The sequence below is a fragment of the Sinocyclocheilus grahami genome, unplaced genomic scaffold, assembly GCF_001515645.1.
Source record: "Sinocyclocheilus grahami isolate Dianchi unplaced genomic scaffold, SAMN03320097.WGS_v1.1 scaffold747.1, whole genome shotgun sequence".
Lineage (NCBI taxonomy): Eukaryota > Metazoa > Chordata > Actinopteri > Cypriniformes > Cyprinidae > Sinocyclocheilus > Sinocyclocheilus grahami.
In genome coordinates, this window is record NW_015505926.1 from 371,492 (window position 1) to 396,474 (window position 24,983).

Here is a 24,983-nt window from a genome sequence, read left to right on the forward strand (position 1 = left end):
TGTGACCCGCCCCAGTCGGTGGTTCGGTCAGATGCAGATGAAGATGTGAGAAAACGCTTCAGGATATCAAAGATTGTGCCAGGCCTTTCGGCCTTGACTTTTCCATTCTTCAAGTTACTCTGACGCAAACTGGTTCTTTCTCATCAACCAACTTCAGCAAGATCTTGGGGCCTTAAGATTGCATCAGGAATCTTTTTCAGACAGACTCGCAAGTATCAAACTTAGTCGTTTTAATTGATGCATTAAGTATCAGTTACACCTTTTTACAAGGTGTGTTTGAGCTAAGAATCTGACGTTTTCCCTCAGGTTTTAGATCTGCTGAATATGCAAAGTTTTCCATAAAATTCATTCTTTTTGCCTCTTTCTGTGCTGAGTTAAACTTTAACCCTTTCCTATACCAACTGTATGTGTGTGTGTGTGTGTATGTGTATGTTAGACCAGTTTATGTGTGTATGTAGGATGTTAGACCAGTTTATGTGTTTATGTAGTATGTTAGACTAGTTTATGTGTTTATGTAGTTAATAAAACCTTACTTGTATCACACTTGACGTGTTCATTGTTTGCTCATAACCGGAGTCACTAATCATGCAGATTTACGTTACAAGCTTGGTAGAATTGTACAGTAAGAAGTTATTTCCCTTAACCAGGAAATTAACGTTCTTAGAATTGACAAGACAGTTGACCCTGAGTGGTCAGCTAAATATCTACAGCGGATCTAAAATATGAATAGTTAATTATAACTAGTTATGGTTAATTATTCATATTTCCTGTCGATGAGCTAAATTCGCTACAAATGGTTAAAAATTTATGGTTTGTAATGTTTGTTTTCATGAAAATTTTCTGTGATGGTTTTATTTTTATTTATTTTTTTCAGTAGATCTCTGTTTGTGGCTGCTGTGTGTCATATGACAAGCATGAGAGCCCCCCCCCCTCTTATTCGTCCCACCTCAAAAATGATGCCTCTGACACTACAATACAAAATTATTTGTCAAATAAATTAAACATGATGAAACATTCATTTTAGGTGAAATTGTTATAGATTACATCTAGATTGCAGCGATACATGACATGGTGAAAAATGACTGAATGAATAATAGGCTACTTAAAGTAGAATTTTAAAATTGTGCCCCCTAAAAGCACAAGTTACGGTGGCCGAGAGAGCTCAACGCCCTGCAACTTAAGAAAACACATGCAAATTGAAAAAACACCAGCAAATTAAGAAAACATCTTCATCAGTTTGACAACACACGCGCTGCAAATCCTCACAACACATGCAAATGAAGAAACGCTGCAAATCCTCACAACACATGCAAATGAAGAAACGCTGCAAATCCTCACAACACATGCAAATGAAGAAACGCGCTGCAAATCCTCACAACACACTCACAAATATCAGCTTATTAAAATAACCAGTTTTCCCCTTTTACATGCACATCAGTAACCTGACAACGCAAGTAAGCTGTGTTTACATTACTTAATTAATAAATCTGGTTATTTCCCTTTAGTGATGTCAAAATATAATCATTTGCATATCTGACAAGTATTCCATATGTTTGTCAGTTGTGATGTTAAATTAAGCTTGCAACATGTTGGGAAACCTAGGCTACAGCTCATATATTATCCTCTCATGCAGTAATAAACGCAGCATTGTATTATTTTACTGTTTATGCTTACGCCGTTTATGAGCTTACTCCGATCAAAGAAAACTGGTTACCGCGTTTACATGACCAAGTGCGGTTTATTAAGCATAATCGGTTTAAGACCGTGCATGTAAACACTGTAATTTTTTCTTTTCTTTTCTAGCTTGTAACAAAGTTTAGCTTTTTAAAATTGTAACATAGAAAAACTGCCTTATTGTTTAACGAATGTATGATACTTTTTTTTGTTTTAGATCTCGGTAAGATGGTCAGTAGCCTTCTTTTTCTTTAACTTTGTCAAACTCTAACTAGTTTTTAAATTGTTTAACAACACTTAAATGCTCGTCTTGACTCGTTTTTTACTCTTTTCTGGAAAAAATTGTCATTACATTGTTTATATAGTGTGTATGTTTGATGTTTTTCTTGAAATGTGTGTAAAAAAATCTTTTATAAAAACGTCTTTTGACTCCCGTTTAACAAGCAATACACCGTTTCACAATTTAAAGTTTAAAGCACATAGTTTTGAACAGTTTCAATGGACCCACACACAAAAACACATTCCCAAACAGTCATAAATTCCTTTCGATCGTTGGGGAGGATAAACAGAGGGTCAGTTCTGATATGTCAATATTCTCCATTAGAGGGCAGAATGAACTGCCCAGATCCTCAACACGACCTCTAGCACAAACATGAACACGCTTCCACACCTGACCTGTGTTCAAACACTGAGAAAGAACAGTCTCTGTAAGTTGCATATTGTGTTTCGTTTTGTGATCTCGAAACCTGTCTAACAATACCAAGTGCTGATAATCATGTAGATTTATTTCATGTCTGAGTCACATTTACTGTGCTAAATGAACATTGCGTGATTTGCTTGTGATATTTAGTGCTACTTAACATTTATAATACAGCATTCTGTGCAATCATATAAGGAAGTTCACAAATCAGGGAAGTGAAATATTACCACACACTGTTTAATGACTGTTTTCTTAATTGCTTTATAACGGATTATTTTTTATGCTTAGACTTGTTCCTTTTTCTTCTGTGCAAAAAGCAGCTTTATTTGACCCTGGGAGACCAACAAGTCAAATTGTGTTAAAGAGACACACAGGATAGATGAGGGGTAATGTCTGGGCTAAGCACATAATAGATTCAAATGTAAGGTTACGGTTAAGGTTATTTAAATGTTTAGCATTATTTGGAGTCATTTGGAGGTTTCAACTCCAGTGCAAATGAAAGTGGCAGCTGTGATCATCCATCCTGTCAGTTTATTTGGGCCATAAAGATAAACATAATTACGCAGAACAAGTGTTAAAGACTAACCTGACATTATCTTTGACAATTACTTTGTTCATTGTAGTTCTCATATCAGAGGTCTGTAAATCACTGGTTGTGACCCTGCTCAGCAATACAGCTTACTCCGATCAAAGAAAACTGGTTACCGCGTTTACATGACCAAGTGCGGTTTATTAAGCATAATCGGTTTAAGACCGTGCATGTAAACACTGTAATTTTTTCTTTTCTTTTCTAGCTTGTAACAAAGTTTAGCTTTTTAAAATTGTAACATAGAAAAACTGCCTTATTGTTTAACGAATGTATGATACTTTTTTTTGTTTTAGATCTCGGTAAGATGGTCAGTAGCCTTCTTTTTCTTTAACTTTGTCAAACTCTAACTAGTTTTTAAATTGTTTAACAACACTTAAATGCTCGTCTTGACTCGTTTTTTACTCTTTTCTGGAAAAAATTGTCATTACATTGTTTATATAGTGTGTATGTTTGATGTTTTTCTTGAAATGTGTGTAAAAAAATCTTTTATAAAAACGTCTTTTGACTCCCGTTTAACAAGCAATACACCGTTTCACAATTTAAAGTTTAAAGCACATAGTTTTGAACAGTTTCAATGGACCCACACACAAAAACACATTCCCAAACAGTCATAAATTCCTTTCGATCGTTGGGGAGGATAAACAGAGGGTCAGTTCTGATATGTCAATATTCTCCATTAGAGGGCAGAATGAACTGCCCAGATCCTCAACACGACCTCTAGCACAAACATGAACACGCTTCCACACCTGACCTGTGTTCAAACACTGAGAAAGAACAGTCTCTGTAAGTTGCATATTGTGTTTCGTTTTGTGATCTCGAAACCTGTCTAACAATACCAAGTGCTGATAATCATGTAGATTTATTTCATGTCTGAGTCACATTTACTGTGCTAAATGAACATTGCGTGATTTGCTTGTGATATTTAGTGCTACTTAACATTTATAATACAGCATTCTGTGCAATCATATAAGGAAGTTCACAAATCAGGGAAGTGAAATATTACCACACACTGTTTAATGACTGTTTTCTTAATTGCTTTATAACGGATTATTTTTTATGCTTAGACTTGTTCCTTTTTCTTCTGTGCAAAAAGCAGCTTTATTTGACCCTGGGAGACCAACAAGTCAAATTGTGTTAAAGAGACACACAGGATAGATGAGGGGTAATGTCTGGGCTAAGCACATAATAGATTCAAATGTAAGGTTACGGTTAAGGTTATTTAAATGTTTAGCATTATTTGGAGTCATTTGGAGGTTTCAACTCCAGTGCAAATGAAAGTGGCAGCTGTGATCATCCATCCTGTCAGTTTATTTGGGCCATAAAGATAAACATAATTACGCAGAACAAGTGTTAAAGACTAACCTGACATTATCTTTGACAATTACTTTGTTCATTGTAGTTCTCATATCAGAGGTCTGTAAATCACTGGTTGTGACCCTGCTCAGCAATACAACAATGTGGACAGGGGTAGGTTACCTTGTACATTTTTTTTTTGTAGTACATGCCAACATCTGTTTTATCAGTTACTAATGAAAGCTTATTGTAAGGTTCTACAAGTTGTGTGCCAACAGGATGACATGCAACACTAATGCCTCATATTTCACAAGTCAGATTAAGCAGAGGATTTGTCCGGTTCTCGTGGTCTCGAGGTGACAAGGTCTTAGAAGAGGATCTGTCGAAATGTGTCTTTCAAAGGAAAGATTGCTATCAAATAGCACACCTAGGTTCCTAACTGATGACGAAGAATTAACAGAGCAACCATCAAGTGTTAGACAGTGTTCTAGGTTATTACATGCTGAGGTTTTTGGTCCGATAATTAACACCTTGGTTTTTTTCAGAATTTAGCAGTAGGAAATTACTACTCATCCAGTTTTTAATATTAATTGTATTCTGTTGGTTTTGTGAATTGGTATGTTCCGTCTGGCCATGAAGAAATATAGAGCTGAGTATCATCACCATAACAGTGAAACTTTTATTACTGACTATTCAAATGAGCTTCTAACATACAAATGGAATGATGACACACTTTTCAGATCCTTGAAGCATGAAGAGCAGGTGATCAGACCGGATGTGCACTGAATATGTCGACACCGGGAGCAACGTAATGTTACTGAGTGCATTATATTGCTGCCTGAAAGTTGTGTTTCATAGAGATAAAAAAAAAATCTTAATTTCCCCTCTACTCTAGCTTGCCTCTTAATCTAGATTTCTAATAAACCTGGCCTTGTACACTATGAATATTGTTGTCTCTATATGAGAGTTTATGTTCCTCTAGTTGTTTTGAATAAAATGTAAATCTAAGGATATTTTACAGTTTTTTTGATTAACGTATATTCTTTGCAGTAGATGTAGTTTTGGATCAGTATAACTTAATATGTTTTGAGAGCGCCTGTATTTTTTAAATGACTGTTCAAATTAGACATTTGATTCACTGAACTCAGTTATTGAAGTTTAAAGGGGTCGTATGATGTGATTTAAATTTTTCCTTTCTCTTTGGAGGGTTACAAGCTCTTGGTGCTTAAAGAAGATCTGTAAAGTTGCAAAGACTAAAGTCTCAAATCCAAAGAGATATATTCTTTATAAAAGTTAAGAGTCAACCACGCCTACCTAAAACGGCTCGTTCTAACACGCCTCCACATGTCTACGTCACAATGTGGGAAGATTTGCATAACGCCGCCCAAATGTTCACGCAAAGAAAGAAGGCGTAACTTTTATTCTCGCTGTAGTATTGTTGCCGTTGCCATGTCGTGAAGACGCTGTGTGTTTCGTTGTGAAAGCGAAACTACTTTGTTTGGCCTTCCAAAAGAGGACGATATCTGCTTCGTCATGTCTAGAGCTGATCCGTGCTGGGCGCTGAGGAAATACATCAACTTCGCGCTGTGGATTGCCGGATCGGCTTTCACCGTGGACGAAGCGGAGTCCAGCCCGGGGTTGTCACATGTGGTTGCCGCTAGCCCGCCGGACGCTCCTTTGTCGAATCCGCCGGCCGCCACTCTCTCTAACCCGCCGGCCATTCCTCACTATCTAGGCCGCCGGCCTCTGCTCACTCTAGGCCTCCACTCACTCAAGCCCGCTGTGTGTGACGCTGTGTTTCTTTGTGAAAGTGAAACTACTATGTTTGATCTTCCAAAAGAGGACACGACTAGATATCAGTGGTTAAGTTGTATTTACAAAACTGTTCCAAAACAGTACAACCCAAATATTCAGATGTGTGCAGCGCATTTTATGGAGGACTGTTTCCTGATCCTGGGAGAGTAGACTATAATGCCGGCTGTTCTGACTCACAGACTGTAAGTAAATTTTTTATATTTAAAGAATTTGCCATTGACGATTCAAACACGAGTTTTGAGCAGTGTAGAGTAGCGCTTGTTGTTTGTCATTTCTCCAATCACAAACATAGACATGGTTTTATGTTTACGTGGCGCGATGCAACGCAACACGTAAAAAGACAGTATATGTCATTATAATCCGTCCCCACTGGATGCAAGAAATGCCTCGTTTATAATGGGTTTTAATGTTTTTGAATCATCACTCCGGCCTGACAGGGCATCATCACAGTATGGTAAGGGGCATAACATTTCTGTCACACGCTTGAGGTATTCGGCCAATCACAACGCACTGGATAGCTGGCCAATCAGAGCACACCTCGCTTTTCAGACCGATGAGATTTGTAAAAATCGATGCGTTTCAGAAAGGCGGGGCATAGAGGAGAAACAATAATGTACAGTATGTGGAAAATAATGTGTTTTTTTAACCTTAAACCGCATAAACACATTTCATTACACCAAATACACAAAATAATGTTCTTTTTAGCACCATCATATGACCCCTTTAAAATATGGACCAAACGCTCCTACAATCAGAATGTACAAAACCTTAAGACTGTTATAATGTAATGTATTGTGTGATAACATCCAGGGCAGATGACAGGGAACAGTTATTTTAGGGAAATTAATGTGTGTTCTTGTTTTTGGTTAATCATTGGTATTATGCTAGGAGTTTTGTGTGTTGGGGGTTATATAAATGATAACTTCTGTCTTTCATACAGCAGACAGAGTTTCTTGACTGATAGGCCTATGACCATCACATTATGATGTCCACATTTTTTCTTCTAGCTGGTAAGGGATTGTTGATCTTACAGAATGAATTTTTAAGAGCGTGATGGCCTTGGAGTCTTTTATATGTTAACATTTCTTTTTATCTTGTTTCAGGCTTTTCCCTGGCATTGTGTCACTTTGGTAATTTTCTTTTAATTTGTTGTTTCATTCCTAAATACTATATTCAAAAATCACTATATACTACTTCTAATAATTATCCATTCTGCAAACCACTTTTCTTATGTAGGGTATTGGAAATAATAAATATAATAATAATTGCTTTTAATAATATGTAATTATAAATGTAATAATTGTATATTATATTACTATATGTTAGATTATAAATGTATGTATTATGTATTTCAGGATGGGCCTCCCAACTGGCATGCTACTTCACAAACTGGTCTCAGTACAGACCTGATGTTGGCAAGTACATGCCAGAAAATGTGGATCCACATCTGTGCACTCATTTAATTTATGCGTTTTCCGTTATTAATAAGGCAAATGAGTTGACCACTTTTGAATGGAATGATGAATCTCTCTTCAAATCTTTCAATAGACTAAAGGAAAGGTATGTGCTATCTGATGTTTTGTTTGTGAATGCATTTTGTAGTTTTGAAGACACCCTTAAAAATAAAGGTTATTTATTGGCATCAATGGTTCCACAAAGAACCTTTACCATCCATGTTTTCATTCAAAAAGGTTCTTTAGATTATTAAAATGTTCTTCACACTAAGAAAAAACGGTTCTTTTAAGAACTGTTCACTGAAAGTTCTTCTATGGCATCGCTGTGAACACCCTGTTTTGGAACCTTTATTTTTAAGAGTGTAGTGATAATTTGTCAGAGACATTACAGCGAATAATGATACAAATATTTGACTTGACAGAAATCCCAGCTTGAAAACTCTCTTGGCTGTCGGAGGATGGAACTTTGGCACAGAACAGTATGAATTCTGCTTAAAACACTAAATTTTGAAGGATGTGTGTTAAACATAACTGTTTATTTCATCTTCATGGAACTTCTCGTCAGGTTTAGTATCGTGGTGTCCACATCAGCAAACAGGCGGACGTTTATTCAGTCCTCCATCACATTTCTGAGGAAACATGGCTTTGATGGTCTGGATCTGGACTGGGAGTATCCGGGTTCCCGTGGAAGTCCTTCAGAAGACAAGCAAAGGTTCACTCTGCTCTGCAAGGTACTGCAGTATTTACAGATTTTTTTTACACAATACAGTAGTTTTTAAAATCTAAATTATGGTGTTTACAGGATGAGATGATAGCATGGTTGAATGCTTAAGTAAAAAACAATAAAGATAATCGATAATCAGAGAAAGAATGATTATGCATGTACACAAATCCACCGGTGAAATTATTATTTTCTTTTTTAAGTATTTGAACTCCACAAGTTTGTTTTAGACCTCAAGGGGGCTGAGCATCTTGAGCTTCAGTGAAAGAAAAACATCTGACCATCTGTAAAAAGAGTCATGATCAATGCCACAAATTTAATAAATTGATAAATGGCCTAGAAATAGTGTAAAATGTGAAATATGTCTTATTAATTTTACCTCATAACATTTAAAAAAAATTTAAATCCAAAAACTTAGTTTATTTCCAGATTTATATTAGATTTTGAATCCCAGATTCAAAATTGTTTCATTATAATTTACTTTGACTGTAACAGGAGCTCTTGGAAGCTTACGAGGCAGAGAGTGCTGCCACTGGACGCCCCAGACTCATGCTCACTGCTGCAGTGGCTGCTGGTAAAGGAACCATTGATGCTGGTTATGAAATTGCAGAAATTGCCAAGTATGTCTTCTGCAGAATTTTTAAATGAATGAATATGAACCAAATGAATATGTAGTCTGGCCAAGACCCACACAATCTGCCTCATTATTTGCTTGAATGTTTTAAGTCTGAACTGATGACTCTGAACTTGCGTTTGCCTTCTGGTAATGCAGGTGTTTGGACTTCATTAATGTGATGACCTATGACTTCCACGGCTCATGGGAAAGTGTCACCGGGCACAACAGTCCTCTGTACCGTGGCTCTGGATACAAAGGAGACAACATCTACTATAATACTGTAAGACGGCCATATATCCTACTGTATCCTTAACATCATGTATAACATTTAAATGATCGTGAATGATACTATGAGTCATTGCAAATAACAAGAAGCTGGAAACATGCAACAGGAAATAAGTGATTTGTCATGACAATGCAGGATTTTGCAATGAGATACTGGAGAGATCAGGGTGCTCCTGTGGAGAAGCTGAGGATGGGCTTTGCAACATATGGAAGAACATTTCGCCTGTCTGCTCTGTCTGGAGCCAGTGGAGCTGGAGCTCCAGCTAGTGGTCCTGGATCAGCTGGAAAATACACCAGAGAGGCTGGATTCTGGTCATATTATGAGGTCTTACCTTCAACCTGAACACATGCATTTACTTTACAGCTTGTTATTTGATTGTGCAAAATAAAATCAGAAGAGTTATGAACCGATATTCTCCCATCAGGTCTGTACTTTTCTTCAAGGAACCACTGTGAAATGGATTGATGATAAGAAAGTTCCTTATGCAACAAAAGGACTTGAATGGGTGGGATTCGACAACAAGGAAAGCTTTGAGACTAAGGTAAATAAGTCACAAGGGTTTGGAAAAGAGATAAACTGTAATGCAGCTCTCATGTTCAAAATCTGTTCTGCATCAGGTGAACTACCTAAAGGAGAACAGGTTTGGAGGAGCTTTCGTCTGGGCTCTGGATCTTGATGACTTTACAGGACAGTTCTGTGAGCAGGGCAAATACCCTCTCATTGGACATCTCAGCACACTTCTTAATATAGGTATATCTCATATCTTAATCAAGGCCATTTTTGTCACAGAAGAAAAAAATCATGCTTTGGTAAATCATAATTATGACATGAAAAGTATATTATATAATTTATAATTATGAGACAAGAATTTTAAATGAGATACTAAGTTATAATTATAAGACAAAATGTAGAAACTGAGATTCACAATTGTGATCTCATAATGACTTAGTATCCAATTATGTCATAATTATGATTTACCAATCCATGATTTTTTTTCTTATGTGGCAAAAATAAGCTTCCATCTGATAAATCATTATAAGTTTAAGTACTTTTTAAGATGATAAAAAGAATAGATAATCTACAGTCAGGTCTGTGTCTCAATCTGTCAGTTTAAATCAAATTCAAATGTCTTCCTCCAGATTTCCCACCTGTCTCAACAGCAACAGCATCCGCTGTATCTCATGCCACAATACCTCATGTTGTCCCGACAGTTCCCTCAGAGTTCTGTGTTGCCAAAACGGATGGGTCATACGTAAACCCAGATGACCCGACGACTTTCATTCAGTGTTCTAATGGCATGCCCATTAAAATGGATTGTTCTGTTGGGACCGTCTTCACTCCCGACTGCTTGTGCTGTGATTGGCCTAAGAATTAACCTCATGTTGTCCCTGTTCCACTCCTGCAAGGGAAATGTATATAACTTTGGCAGGTTTTTGCAATACTATTTGGCATTAGAAATGGCATAATACTTTCACACTTTACCTTTACGTTTTCTGTTGTTTTTTTATTTTTATTTAAAAAACAGCTATGATATAATACTACTTTCATAAAAGAATATGCTACATTTTGTTGTGTCTTAAAAAGGAAGCACAGTCTAACTTGCCTGATTAAAAACACTAACCTGATAAACACTTATTTTTACATTTAAAGTGGAACTGCTTTGGTAACCTTGACATTATTAGTTTTTAAACATACTTTTGTTTTTATTACGATGTTAGAATATTTATTCAAATAAAAAAGAACACACATCTATGTTTGTTTAGAAATTTAAAAAAAAATGTAACCACCTTGAAATTTCAAAACTATTAATGCTAAATATTTACTGTAATTTGTTTTTGTCTCAGCACAGACCATTTCAGTGCAAAAATAATAAAGGATTCAAAGTGACATTTAAACAACTAATAACAATAACTTTGTGTTGAGCAACAGCTTTGTGATGCAGGTGATATGCAGAGGTACATGTTCATAGAGGTAGACATAAATCACTTCAGTCTAACAAAATATTTATTTAATAATCTATTGGCCCATAATGCAAGCTTTGGGAATGTACCACTGCACTAAAATATGAATTAATGGACACACTATAAAGGTAACTAGAATAGCTCCATATTGCGACCAGGCTGTTTGAGATGAATCTCTTAAAAAATTGGTCCAAAACACCAAAGCAGCATGTTTGGAGGCGTAATGTCAGAAATACCAACTGGGCATTTTGAAGCAGACTAAACCAGAGTTAACTAGTTCAGTCATGTTTTCTGCACCCAGTAACTGTCTGGGCTCTGCAAGCGATGATACCCAGATGCAAAGACAGTAGACTAGAGACAGCAAGCAGAGTGAGGCAGGGCAGACAACAGAATAACAGGCAGGAAGGATGACCACAGAGACGGTCTCCAAGTTGGCAATGGACTTGAACACAGGAGAGGCAGCGCCAGAGGAAAGACTCGGGAGGGAACACAAAACTCAGTACTTAGAGGTAATAAGGTTTGAATAGAAATACATACAGTATGTATGTAATATGACATTAGACTAGTTATAGTACTGTATAAAGTCACTTTGGATAAAAGCATCTGCCAAATGCATGAATGAATGCACATACCTTGCTGTCAACACGTGGACATCTCGATTGATGTTCTTGTAGTGACAGCTTTTGTGTTCCACCACAGAAAGGAAGTCATACAGGTTTGGGACAACATTAGGTAGCTGATGACACTAAATTGTTTTGGTGAAATCCCCCTCTAGAGTGAAGGTGTGAAGAGCAAAAGTTAATAGCTATCAGAACTATAGCCTGGATTGAATGAGTCTGTTCAGATGAATGAGCAATTTAGTAATTTAACTCATTACATACACATTTAAGGTATTTTTAGATTACTTTTGTGCTAACTCGTTTATTACATTGATCTAAATAGAATATTCTTGTATCGTAATGATATAAAATACAAAGAGAAAGAAAATATATTCCATTCATTGTTTTTAACAACATGCTGAAACTGCAGAGGGTTTGTGAGTTTAATTCAAAGCTAATAATTCATTTAACCATAAAAAAATTAAAATAAATCATTTTAAATGAACAACAATCAAAATAAATCGCAGTCAGAAAGATGAAATATTTTATTTGTTTGCATGTTATGTGACCATTAACCAACATCAAAGAACTGTGAGCATGGAACTGCACTACTTATTAATTTATTACCTTAAATTGAAGTAAATATATTAAGTTAAAGAGGTTAATCTGACAAAAAAAGTTTGGGAATTCCTGCATTTCATGTAAATAAGAAATAACATTAATTTGTGGATTTTAATGGGTTTGAATGACAAAAGTCTTCCAAAGACATGGTAATACATGATTAAATAAGAGTGATAATTCAAATAAAAATTAATATGTTAGCAATATAGTTGATGCAATGTTATGACTCTGAACTTGCGTTTGCCTTCTGGTAATGCAGGTGTTTGGACTTCATTAATGTGATGACCTATGACTTCCACGGCTCATGGGAAAGTGTCACCGGGCACAACAGTCCTCTGTACCGTGGCTCTGGATACAAAGGAGACAACATCTACTATAATACTGTAAGACGGCCATATATCCTACTGTATCCTTAACATCATGTATAACATTTAAATGATCGTGAATGATACTATGAGTCATTGCAAATAACAAGAAGCTGGAAACATGCAACAGGAAATAAGTGATTTGTCATGACAATGCAGGATTTTGCAATGAGATACTGGAGAGATCAGGGTGCTCCTGTGGAGAAGCTGAGGATGGGCTTTGCAACATATGGAAGAACATTTCGCCTGTCTGCTCTGTCTGGAGCCAGTGGAGCTGGAGCTCCAGCTAGTGGTCCTGGATCAGCTGGAAAATACACCAGAGAGGCTGGATTCTGGTCATATTATGAGGTCTTACCTTCAACCTGAACACATGCATTTACTTTACAGCTTGTTATTTGATTGTGCAAAATAAAATCAGAAGAGTTATGAACCGATATTCTCCCATCAGGTCTGTACTTTTCTTCAAGGAACCACTGTGAAATGGATTGATGATAAGAAAGTTCCTTATGCAACAAAAGGACTTGAATGGGTGGGATTCGACAACAAGGAAAGCTTTGAGACTAAGGTAAATAAGTCACAAGGGTTTGGAAAAGAGATAAACTGTAATGCAGCTCTCATGTTCAAAATCTGTTCTGCATCAGGTGAACTACCTAAAGGAGAACAGGTTTGGAGGAGCTTTCGTCTGGGCTCTGGATCTTGATGACTTTACAGGACAGTTCTGTGAGCAGGGCAAATACCCTCTCATTGGACATCTCAGCACACTTCTTAATATAGGTATATCTCATATCTTAATCAAGGCCATTTTTGTCACAGAAGAAAAAAATCATGCTTTGGTAAATCATAATTATGACATGAAAAGTATATTATATAATTTATAATTATGAGACAAGAATTTTAAATGAGATACTAAGTTATAATTATAAGACAAAATGTAGAAACTGAGATTCACAATTGTGATCTCATAATGACTTAGTATCCAATTATGTCATAATTATGATTTACCAATCCATGATTTTTTTTCTTATGTGGCAAAAATAAGCTTCCATCTGATAAATCATTATAAGTTTAAGTACTTTTTAAGATGATAAAAAGAATAGATAATCTACAGTCAGGTCTGTGTCTCAATCTGTCAGTTTAAATCAAATTCAAATGTCTTCCTCCAGATTTCCCACCTGTCTCAACAGCAACAGCATCCGCTGTATCTCATGCCACAATACCTCATGTTGTCCCGACAGTTCCCTCAGAGTTCTGTGTTGCCAAAACGGATGGGTCATACGTAAACCCAGATGACCCGACGACTTTCATTCAGTGTTCTAATGGCATGCCCATTAAAATGGATTGTTCTGTTGGGACCGTCTTCACTCCCGACTGCTTGTGCTGTGATTGGCCTAAGAATTAACCTCATGTTGTCCCTGTTCCACTCCTGCAAGGGAAATGTATATAACTTTGGCAGGTTTTTGCAATACTATTTGGCATTAGAAATGGCATAATACTTTCACACTTTACCTTTACGTTTTCTGTTGTTTTTTTATTTTTATTTAAAAAACAGCTATGATATAATACTACTTTCATAAAAGAATATGCTACATTTAGTTGTGTCTTAAAAAGGAAGCACAGTCTAACTTGCCTGATTAAAAACACTAACCTGATAAACACTTATTTTTACATTTAAAGTGGAACTGCTTTGGTAACCTTGACATTATTAGTTTTTAAACATACTTTTGTTTTTATTACGATGTTAGAATATTTATTCAAATAAAATTAAATAAATCATTTTAAATGAACAACAATCAAAATAAATCGCAGTCAGAAAGATGAAATATTTTATTTGTTTGCATGTTATGTGACCATTAACCAACATCAAAGAACTGTGAGCATGGAACTGCACTACTTATTAATTTATTACCTTAAATTGAAGTAAATATATTAAGTTAAAGAGGTTAATCTGACAAAAAAAGTTTGGGAATTCCTGCATTTCATGTAAATAAGAAATAACATTAATTTGTGGATTTTAATGGGTTTGAATGACAAAAGTCTTCCAAAGACATGGTAATACATGATTAAATAAGAGTGATAATTCAAATAAAAATTAATATGTTAGCAATATAGTTGATGCAATGTTGAGAATTTGAAATGTTGTTAAATTTGAAAATTATTTTTGTAAATCCGGTGCTCATTATAGTCATTATAGCCACGTCACTATAGGTAGAAAACTATCTGAATCTGTATAAGTGGTAGGCTATTTTAGGAAGGAAAATTTAAAAGATGAAAAAGAAGAATCAGTCATAATCAATAAATTATGAATGATTTGTAGCTATTGTGTGAATAATATGTAATCATGTAATCAATAAAAAATAACTGATTACGAGTATTTTAAAATGTGATATAATCTAATTAAATCTAATCTAATAAAAACATAGAAATACACTGTAATTTGCACAATGCATCATTGGACCCTGGGAGACCAATGCAGAAGCAGCACCGGTGGCAAGTTGGACTTCCTCAAATGGTGATGGAAATAAAACCTCTCCTGGGCCTTTTTCACAATTGAGCCTATGTATTTCAGGTCCTGTGAGATAGTAGTGCCCAAAAACCTGAATGACTCAACTGTTGCCTCTGTGCTGTTCATGATGATGAGTGAGTAGGGGTAATGCTGGGGTATTTCTCCTAAAATCCACAATCATCTTATGACTGCACCAGACAGCCAGCTGCTCAACCTCCCTTTTTTATGCAGACTCGAGACCATCATGGATGAGGCAGATGACCGTGCCATTCACAAACTTCAGCAGCCTGACAGATGGGTTTTTAGAGGTGCAGTGTAGAGGGAGAAGAGCAGTGGGGAGAGCACACATCCCTGGGGGGCGCCAGTGCTGATTGTAGGTGTTGGACATGAATTTCCCCAGTCTCGCTAGCTGCTGCCTATCTGTCAGAAGTCTGGTGATCTACTGACAGGTAGAGCGAGGAACAGAGAGCTGGGCTTATTTGGTCTGCAAAAGAGCAGGGATGATGGTCTTGAAAGCCGAGCTGAAGTCCACAAACAACATCCTCACATAAGTCCCTGTTTTTTTTCCAGAGGTTGCAGGATGCAGTGTCCAATATTGATTACATCGTCCAACGACCTGTTTGCCCGAAAAGCAAAAATGAACAGGCTCCAGTAAGGGTCCAATAATGTCCTTCAGGGGGTCAACCCCAGTCTTTCAAATGACTTCAAGACCACAGACATTAAAGCAACATGTCTATAGTTATTCAGTGAAGCAGAAAGGGACTCTGCACAACTCCAGTGATCTGTTGAAGATCTTTGTGAAGATGGGATCCAGCTGGTCAGCTCAGGATTTCAGAGAGGCAGGTCTAACGCCATCTAGGCCTGGTGCTTTCCTTATCTTCTGTTTGTGGAAGACCCAACACATCCTCTTCATGGATCGGAAGTGCAGGAGAGAGGTTGCTGGAGGTGTTGATGAATGTATGGAGAGAAGTTCAGAATGGGTGTGGGGTGTGAGTTTAGCAAAACTTTGCTATTGTTGTTTGTTAATATAAGTTGGTTTATATGTTAATGACTTTATATGTTAATAAGGTCATTACAAATAAATAAATAAATAAATAAATAAATAAATACATTTCACGTAAATTAATCTAATCTCAAACTACTTTCAGATCTAGATTTTATTATAAACTTGGCATTTAGCATTTACGTTAATATAGTATATATTTAAATGAACATTTAGCAGATATTTATAGCTTTTATGCAAAGTGAATTACAAATGAAAATCTGTTGGGTGGTTTACCACATTATATTAAATGTATGCAAATACTGTAGCCTTTATTTTAATGCGCTGTGCTTCCTGCCAATGTCAGTCTTTTTGTGTTACACTAATCAGGGTATTTATGGAATATAAAAAATAAAAACAATGTTTTTTGTATCACTTCAAATGTGTGGGCTTGGTTTAAAGTGTAGTGAGCTTTTATTACTGGGAAGCATCATGGAAGTGGCTAACTGCACACTGAATCCAATAAGGCTGAAAGAGATTTTATTGGATTTTATTGGATTCAGTGTGCGGTTAGCCACTTCCCTGTTTGCTTTCAAGTATTGATTTGAGTTGAAACTTGAAACATAATTGCCCTTTACCTGTACATGAACCTAAAGCTTCTGCTAAGAAACAGTAGTCCATTACTGTGTACAAAATGATCGGCCAAGCAACAAGACTAACACTGCAACATTAGTAACTTTCATAATTCCTTAGTTCTCTGAGGTGATTTTCATTAAAGTTGATAACCAGCATACAAGATAGAACCAGATGAAATTGTATGAAACGAGACAGGGCAAGTTTAATGTATGAGATATGAAAGTATTGCTGGTTTCAGTCACAGTGATGCCATGACAAAGCTATATATTAGGAAATATCAGACAGCTGGATGCCATGACTGACCAATCAGAATCAGGTATTCCAGAGAGATTAATAACTGGAAAACAAAGATAAAATATCCAATTCAAATGTCCTCCTCCCGATATTTCACCTGTCTCTCCAAATACAACACATGAGCCTGATGAGACCACAGCATCCAATGCTGTTCCCTCAGAGTTCTGTGTAGGCAAACTGGACGGGTTATACATAAACCCAGATGACCCTACGACCTTCATTCAGTGTTCTAATGGCGGGACCTATGTGATGCATTGCCCTGATGGGACTGTTTACAATCCTGGCTGCTTGTGCTGTGACTAGCCTAATAATTAATCAGTGTTCCACTTCTGCAAAGAAAATGTGTGGAATTTTGCCAGTATTTTTTTTTTTTACTGTTTGGAGCAAGAAGTGGCAAAAACATTTTTCACTTTACTTTTAAGTATTCTGTTCATTTCTTCAAATTTAACAGACACCCAATGATTTAATACTACTTTCTTAAAATAATGCGCTACATTTAGTTGTCTTAAAGGAGTGCAGTCTGTCTAATCTGTCTGAATAAAACTAACCTGATTAAGCATTAATTGTCTGCATTTTTTACATTTAAAGTGGGACCGCATTGGTAACCTTGTGACATTTCTAAACATTTTTAGATAAAGTTGTTTTTCAATGTTTGAATATTCATTAGAAAACAAATAAATAATAAAGAACACCCATCTGTTTCTATTAAAGCAATTGATTAATTTAAACTTGAAATGAAAAATACATGTAACATTCAAAATTATTAATGCAAAACATTTACAGTAATTTTCAGTCTCAGCACAGTCCATTTCAGTGCAAAAATGACTAAGGATTCAAAGTAACATTTAAACAACCAATAACAATAACTTTGTGTTGAGCTACAGCTTTGGGATGCAAGGGATATGCAGAGGTAAATGTTTATAGAGCCAGACATAATCAGCCATAATAACTCACTTCAGTCTAACGCTAATCTATTGGCCCATCATGCAAGCTTTGAAAATGTAACACAGCGCTAACTTAAACCTTAATAACATCTGAATCAATGAAAACACTATAAAGGTAAGATACAGATAATAGAGCTCAGGCTGTTCAAGAAAGTTAGTTCAAAACATCAAAGTAAAAATATTAACTGTGCATTTTGAAGCAGACTAAACCAGAGTTAACTAATTAAATCATGTCCTCTGTACCCACTCACACTTTCAAACATCACAATGCCCATTTTGTCTGATTTATTCGCATAGCTAAATTTTTTGAAGGAGCTCAGCTGAAGTGTAGTAGTGTTCAGCAATGCTTCAGGGTGTTTTTGGTCATGGTCAGGATTGCTTATGTTTTGCATTTGTCATTCAGCCAACAAACTTACAGTAATTTGGCTGGACTAACTGGCAAAAAACATTACTTAGAAGTCAGGGTGATAATACAGTTTAAACAGAAATACATACAAATATGTATGTAATATGACATTAAGATTGTATATGTACTGTATATCTTAAGTCACTTTGGATAAAAGTATCTGCCAAATGCATGAATGGATGCCCATGTCCTGCTGTCCACACCTGACAACCAGCAGATTACATTGTGTTTTAACTGTTCGGTATCAAATGCAAGAAAGAATCTTTATGAATTACATCTTTCACAACCTTCAATTCTTCATTGTGGTTTTTCTAAACCTACATTCATTTTATTCACATTTTTCTTATTCACAATTCTTATCTGCTAAAACAAAGCTCCCTGAGCTTAGTTTCTAAAACTTAAGTGTCTTGAGATCAGTGTAAGTAACATCCCACCATTTACAGCTCATGCTGGCTACTGTGAGGTGGCGGCAACTTCCTGATGTCATTATTCTGGATGAGCTGGAAGTAGAACAGCACAATCTCTTCATAGTTCTGAATGGAGATTCTCTCGTTCACACCGTGAAATCTAAAGGACACAAATGTTTAATTATATAAAAACGTGACATTTCTAGTTGGACAGTATTACAAAGAGCATTTCTCCTGTGTCTTACCTCTGAGGATCACCTGGTTTGAACCATGACGGAGCAAAGCGATATATATCTTGTGTGATATCCTTGTAGTGACGGCTGTCAGTGTTGCCAACACAGATACCTGTGAGAGGAAATCAGCTCAGTTAAAAGAGGCTCTTCACAAGTCAATGATGTATGTAAGAGGCGGAGAGCAGAAATGCATCACTTGTCTTACCAGGAGCCACCGTAAGCTGAGGAAACATGCTCTGCACTGTTTTCTTTATGATCTGGTACCCGAATGTATTCTCATCATAGGAGCTGACGGGCAGTGGGTCGAATCCATTGACCAGCTCTACCTTCACACGCTCATCTGATACAGTTGACTTGACCAACTCCAGAACCTAAAAGAAGACAATGAATCAAACTATGAAATAGTTCAGACAGAAAGAGTTTTTAATTAACCATTGTAAATAGCATTTGATTTGATTAAATTTAAATTCTGTCATCATTTACTCACTACCCATCTACAGTTAATCAGTTTTTAAATCATGAGAAACTGGTTGGTGTGAAGAGCTAAAGTTAATAGATGAGCTATCAGAGTTATAGGATGGACTGAATGAGTCATTGCTGTGGCAAACGGCGTGACCTCTCACCTCCTGCAGTGTTTGGGCTGAGTGGATACGGAAATTGACAAATGCTACAGCATATGATGGAATTACGTTAATCTGTCAGAGAAAGAGAAGTAATCAGATCTACCTTCATGCTACTTTGTGAACTAACATACAAAAAAAAAAAGAGAGGCCCACCTTTACACCTGAGTTAAACATAGTGACGGCAGTTGTGGTCCTCACAAATGCATTTGTGTCAGGTTTTCTCTCCAACACCCTGCATATGAAAGGGATTTTCCTGGGTTTTACATGCTTACATGTTGCAATTAATTAATAAAGCGTTTACTTAATTAGTTATGAAAAAGTAACTCGATTAAAATATTTTAACGCAGTTAACGCGCTGGCCCCGCCCCCAGACCTGTACGTCATCTTACATTCATACAGTTGGCTGTTGAAAACTCCATAAATGCAGTTATGCCCTAAAATTCAAGATACTGGGGCAAAAATGCTCCTGATAAAGTAGCGTTCATGAGGACAGAGCTGCTTTGTTTACAGCCGTTACCTGAGAAACCGCTATACTTTTGACGTTCCAAAAGCGCCTCCTACTGGCAGAGAATCAAATTGGATTTTCAATAAGCCTGTCTGCTGTTTCCCCCCATCTGCCCATATAACCCTGTTTAAATTAATATAATAACTTATACTTCTGACTTGTCTCTTTTCTTAAAAAAATGGTTTAAAGACTGAAATGTGAGGTTTATCATTTTAGATATATTTTTGTTTTGGTGAAAACCTGTATCTCTACTGTAATTAAATCATGTTTTTACAGTCATTTTACAGTTTAATGTTACCATACACATTGCCCTACCCTGCTCATATGGTATTCATTTTTATTTTTTGCAGGTCTTAATAAAGGTCTTAAATTTGATCAGACAGATGTAGCTTTGTACACTGCCAGCATCTAGAATGATTTTGATCAGCATTTTAGTGTTCATAACAGAGGGCTCTTTTACGGAAGTTCTAAGCGGCCATGCATGCTTTTTTTTTTTCCTTCTTGTTTTCTCGTTATAACGACTTATTTTCTCGTTATATCGACATAACGAGAGTTGTTTTCTCGTTATAACGACTTACGAGAAAATTAAGTCGTTATAACGAGAAAACAACTCTCGTTATGTCGATATAACGAGAAAATTAAGTCGTTATAACGAGAAAACAACTCTCGTTATGTCGATATAACGAGAAAATTAAGTCGTTATAACGAGAAAACAACTCTCGTTATGTCGATATAATGAGAAAATAAGTCGTTATAACGAGAAAACAAGAAGGAAAAAAAAAATAATGCATGGCCGCTTAGAACTTCCGTACTCTTTCAACTTGTTATATTTTACAGTTTGTCAATTGATATAATTGTTAATTGTTACAATATAACTGTTAATTGTTTGTAGGCTTGTACACATGTGCACCCCTCAAAAGCCTGAAACCCCAGAGCCCCCCACATAATAAATCCCAATTTAACCCCTGCCTATATAGCCACAGCAGAATTGTTGTGCGTCTGTAAGCAACACAGCCGTGTTTCGTTTCTGAATGACTCCGTGTTTTGAACGAAGTGGCTGAATCAATGATTCAAAGGCCCATTCATAAAGTTAGTCGTTTACTGATTTCCTGAATGAATCAGCCGTTTGAACGAATCGAATGAATGACATTTACCACAACCTAAACATAAAAGAAGGTATTTTGAAGACACTAATAAAGCTGTTTTGGTTATCAATGACTTCCATTGCATGAATGAAAAAAAAACTGAGATGTTTCTCAGATTATCATCTTTTATGTTTGATAGTTTATGATAGATCGTTGTAACTTAAACATTTATGTGTAATAAATTTTATGTTGAATCAAATAAAATATTTATTTCTAAAGCTACTATTTGTAATGTCTACTACTTAATACTTTCTAATTTAACACATAATTAGCTTTAAATAATCTTTTGGGGGCATTTTCACAGTGAAATGTAATTTGCGATTAATTAATCAACACATCATGCAATTAATTTGATTAAAAATTTTAATCGACTGACAGCCCTAATATATATATATATATATATAATTTTTTTTATTTGGTAATTAATTCCTGTGATGGCAAAGCTAAATTATCAGCACTCATTACTCCAGTCTTCAATGTCACATGATCCTTTATAGCGATTAAAAATATCTCTCTCATTATTATCAATGTTAAAAACTTTCTGCTTAATCTTTTTGTGGAAACCATAATTCAGTTTTTCAGGATTCATTGATGAATAAAAAGTTAAAAAGAAGAGCATTTACATAAAATACAAATATTTTGTAACATTATGAAACATCTTTACTGTCACTTTTGAGCAATTTAATGTGTTCTTGCGGAAGTAAATTATTAATTTCTTTCACAAATCAATACCATTAATTATTATCATATGGGTGGGTACAAGGCAGACTCTGGGCTTTAAAGCCTGACTTGTGTAACAAGCTTTTCATATAAAATTACAGAATGGGATGTGATAACAGACATATAGAGAGGGGAAAAAATCCCATAACCATTATTAAATTGTCTTTTGAGGTCCAAAAAGTTTTCAATGCAGGAAAAATCCTGTATAAAATATACTTTGATATGACATTAGTTACTGCATTAAGGTAACCAATATGAGCTACCTGCTGAGTAGCGGAGAGAAGAGCCACAGATTAGACATGATGAATCTGAGAGGCAAACCAAACTACAAAAGAAAATAAGAGAAATGGTTTTCACATATACAGGTCAGTATTTCATAAAATGTGGCCTGCAAAATCCTCTGCTTGTAGCATTTTACCTTATGGGCCAGGTGTTCAAACGTGCCACGCTCAGGACCATAACCAAACAGCCTGGGCATTGGATTTTCCTCCAATCTGGGAAAAGATATTAATAGATAGCATTACGTACAATAAATCTTCATTTAAATACATTTAGCTTAGTCTAATACTGCCGTCATGTAGCTGGTTTGAGAATAACTTGGATCCATCTTTAATCTTTTTTAATTGTTTTACTACTAAAAAAAAAGTTAGGTGTTTCTGCTTGCCTTTTGACTGCTGACGCCAAGATGCCAATGCTGCTCTCTCTGGGAGGCATGGATGAATGTCCTGGAGCACTGCTTACACTCAGCTTTACTGTGGCCTGACCTTTCTCACTGATACCTATTCTACAAAAACACACACAGGGCAAATATTACACACTAATTAAATTACTAAATGACTCTTCTAGTAGAACAGCTCAAAATAGCAGTCTCACAGGGCAGCAGGTCCATCCAGGCCACTTATGACACCATCCAACACTGCCAGGCCTTCATCTAAAACATACTGGAGCTTCACCCCCCGACTCTTCAGGAGCTTCACGATATTGGCTGCCCCGTGTAAACCATTCACCTGACAAAACCATATAAATAAGTGCATATAAACAAGTATTCTAAACGACAACTAGTCAATTCACTTGAGACTGACCTCCTCATCGTGACCCAAGCCGATGTAGAAGCTTCTCCGAGGAGTGTAACCTTGTTCCAGCAGGTATTCCAACGCCTGAAGGATCCCCTTTAAAACACACATTGTTACAGTTAGCATCAGGTTGGACTGAGCAGATGTGAAAAAGGATGCAGTGCTGATTCACTGTACCATCACAGACTGTTTATTGTCGATGGTTCCTCGTCCATAAATGAAGCCATTGAGCTCTTGAGCAGAGAAAGGAGGAGCATCCCACCCATCCGCCTCATCGGCCGGCACTACATCAATGTGTGCCAGCAGCATGTACGGCTCCAGATCAGGCTCGCTTCCTGGTACCGTCAACAGGTGGCTGTAGTTTCCCACCATCTCATGCTGGACCAGACTGGATGAGAAGATCTTTGGGAAGACTGAGAAAGGAAATATTCTTAAATAACACTCAATACAATATCTTATCACTATTAAACGACAAGTAGCTGATTTACATGAATACAGCTAATTAGTAAGTAGTAGCAGTTTTTTTTTATGGTTAAAATTTATAAACAATGTCAAAAGAAGTGCTTTGCCTTTAAAAAAAATACTTTTTATTTTATATATGTTTGTGGCTTTTGTTATCCTGTTACCAAGTTCGTAAAAGTTTAAAGCCTTGTATTATATATTACAATGTTTTCAAGCAATAAACATTGAACATAAAAATTAACTTGTTTTAATTACATAATGCTAATTATTAAATATATATGTAATATATTTACAGTATATTGAATGATTACATATTAATGATATTCTAGGTTAAAAAGTACTAATGAAAATACACCAGAATGCAAGTAATAGGGTTGCAGATTTAGCCTAAATTATACTTGTCGAATGCTGTCCAATCTAAAATGACTGTACAATTTGAGAAAACTTAATATGAGGGTTTTTTTTGGCTTTTCATGCTGCAGAAAAGGTCCACATTATGTCACTTCATGTGTACAATTTTATAAAATGCCTAATTTTTTGTAGTGGGGGAGATGAAGTGATAACAGGATTGGACTCGAAATGCAGGACACAGCTAACTAGGTTTTTGGTCATTAAAATTAGTTCATAATTAAAATATTGTGGTCGTGACTGAAAAGATAATGGGGCAGCAGTTTGCGTTTGCTGCTGTGTAAGAGGCATGGTGTCTCACCCTTCCTCAGCAGCCCGTCAAACTCACGCAGCGCGCTCGTGTTCACATTAGTCTCGGTAAATGACACAGTGGGAATCTGAATGGCCGCTATGAAAGAGACGAAAACAACACATTATAACATTTGTAACATCTACAGCAGCAGTAGTTGACAGCACATCCTTTATCTCCGTCTTCCTGATCCATCCATTCCCGTCACGTGATGAGCTGCATGTCGAACTGGTTTAGCAATCGGCACAGAGAGGTGTTCTTCGTTGTTTGTTACCTTTGAAATTTGCCAGCAGGTTCTTTCTCTGTTGTGGACTTAAATGAAGAGAAATGGCTGTTGTATTTTCCCATTTTCCCAACTGAAGCCCAGCGTCCGCATCAAATGTAAACGTCCTAACTGTGGCAACAAGGAACAAAACTGTAATCGAAAATATGACACTAAACAGCAGCACTTTGAGAAACTTAAATAATTTCCACCGAGCGCTATAGCCTGTCATGTTTCAGGAAGTGCAAAATACAGTCATTTCATGGCCAGAGTTCATGTTTATTTAATACCTCACCGAATGCGCAGTAACGCCCTCTGCTGCTGTGGATTAGAATCGCATGTAAAAAAAAATTTTTGTAATATTATTTATATTATTCAAGTATTTATAAATATTTTG

The 24,983-nt window shown here is 36.2% G+C and overlaps 3 protein-coding genes across 4 annotated transcripts; 2 read left to right on the forward strand and 1 right to left on the reverse strand.

Annotated features, from left to right (window-relative positions):
* The first annotated feature begins 3,686 nt into the window (after nt 1-3,686).
* Nucleotides 3,687-10,774, forward strand: LOC107560877 (acidic mammalian chitinase-like). 2 transcript variants are annotated; one of them, XM_016245150.1, is made up of 14 exons: nt 3,687-3,746; nt 4,363-4,430; nt 4,997-5,064; nt 7,012-7,081; nt 7,175-7,201; nt 7,427-7,631; nt 7,948-8,004; nt 8,091-8,256; nt 8,742-8,866; nt 9,019-9,142; nt 9,284-9,472; nt 9,573-9,689; nt 9,766-9,898; nt 10,288-10,774. In XM_016245150.1, exons 4-14 carry the CDS (start codon nt 7,054-7,056, stop codon nt 10,521-10,523), a joined length of 1,407 nt encoding a protein of 468 aa, XP_016100636.1. In that variant the 5' UTR covers nt 3,687-3,746; nt 4,363-4,430; nt 4,997-5,064; nt 7,012-7,053; the 3' UTR covers nt 10,524-10,774. The 2 variants fall into 2 exon arrangements, with proteins under 2 accessions (XP_016100636.1, XP_016100637.1); XM_016245151.1 differs by having other exon boundaries at nt 7,015-7,081.
* Nucleotides 10,775-11,516: 742 nt separating this feature from the next.
* On the forward strand, nt 11,517-14,222 carry LOC107560861 (acidic mammalian chitinase-like). The gene is made up of 6 exons (XM_016245134.1): nt 11,517-11,626; nt 12,589-12,712; nt 12,854-13,042; nt 13,143-13,259; nt 13,336-13,468; nt 13,858-14,222. Exons 1-6 carry the CDS (start codon nt 11,517-11,519, stop codon nt 14,091-14,093), a joined length of 909 nt encoding a protein of 302 aa, XP_016100620.1. The 3' UTR covers nt 14,094-14,222.
* Nucleotides 14,223-18,765: 4,543 nt separating this feature from the next.
* On the reverse strand, nt 18,766-24,868 carry pm20d1.2 (peptidase M20 domain containing 1, tandem duplicate 2). Its single transcript, XM_016245192.1, has 13 exons — nt 24,599-24,868; nt 24,337-24,423; nt 23,343-23,578; nt 23,175-23,261; nt 22,966-23,099; nt 22,757-22,876; nt 22,511-22,586; nt 22,356-22,417; nt 19,876-19,954; nt 19,723-19,794; nt 19,305-19,470; nt 19,112-19,211; nt 18,766-19,026 (listed from the first exon to the last, which is right to left on the reverse strand). Exons 1-13 carry the CDS (start codon nt 24,816-24,818, stop codon nt 18,897-18,899), a joined length of 1,569 nt encoding a protein of 522 aa, XP_016100678.1. The 5' UTR covers nt 24,819-24,868; the 3' UTR covers nt 18,766-18,896.
* Between the last annotated feature and the right edge of the window lie 115 nt (nt 24,869-24,983).

Bases quoted from the DNA above. Each gene is read 5' to 3' on its own strand.
- LOC107560877 (XM_016245150.1), top strand. From the start codon at position 7,054: ATGATGTCCACATTTTTTCTTCTAGCTG. The intron at 7,202-7,426 runs GTAATTTTCTTT...TATGTATTTCAG, and splicing joins CCTGGCATTGTGTCACTTTG to GATGGGCCTCCCAACTGGCA. The intron at 8,867-9,018 runs GTATGTCTTCTG...CTGGTAATGCAG, and splicing joins GAAATTGCAGAAATTGCCAA to GTGTTTGGACTTCATTAATG.
- LOC107560861 (XM_016245134.1), top strand. From the start codon at position 11,517: ATGACCACAGAGACGGTCTCCAAGTTGGCAATGGACTTGAACACAGGA. The intron at 11,627-12,588 runs GTTTGAATAGAA...CTGGTAATGCAG, and splicing joins CAGTACTTAGAGGTAATAAG to GTGTTTGGACTTCATTAATG. The intron at 13,043-13,142 runs GTCTTACCTTCA...TTCTCCCATCAG, and splicing joins GATTCTGGTCATATTATGAG to GTCTGTACTTTTCTTCAAGG.
- pm20d1.2 (XM_016245192.1), bottom strand. From the start codon at position 24,818: ATGACAGGCTATAGCGCTCGGTGGAAATTATTTAAGTTTCTCAAAGTG. The intron at 19,471-19,722 runs GTGAGAGGTCAC...GTCTTCTTTTAG, and splicing joins CAGCCCAAACACTGCAGGAG to GTTCTGGAGTTGGTCAAGTC. The intron at 19,212-19,304 runs GTAAGACAAGTG...TTCCTCTCACAG, and splicing joins TCAGCTTACGGTGGCTCCTG to GTATCTGTGTTGGCAACACT.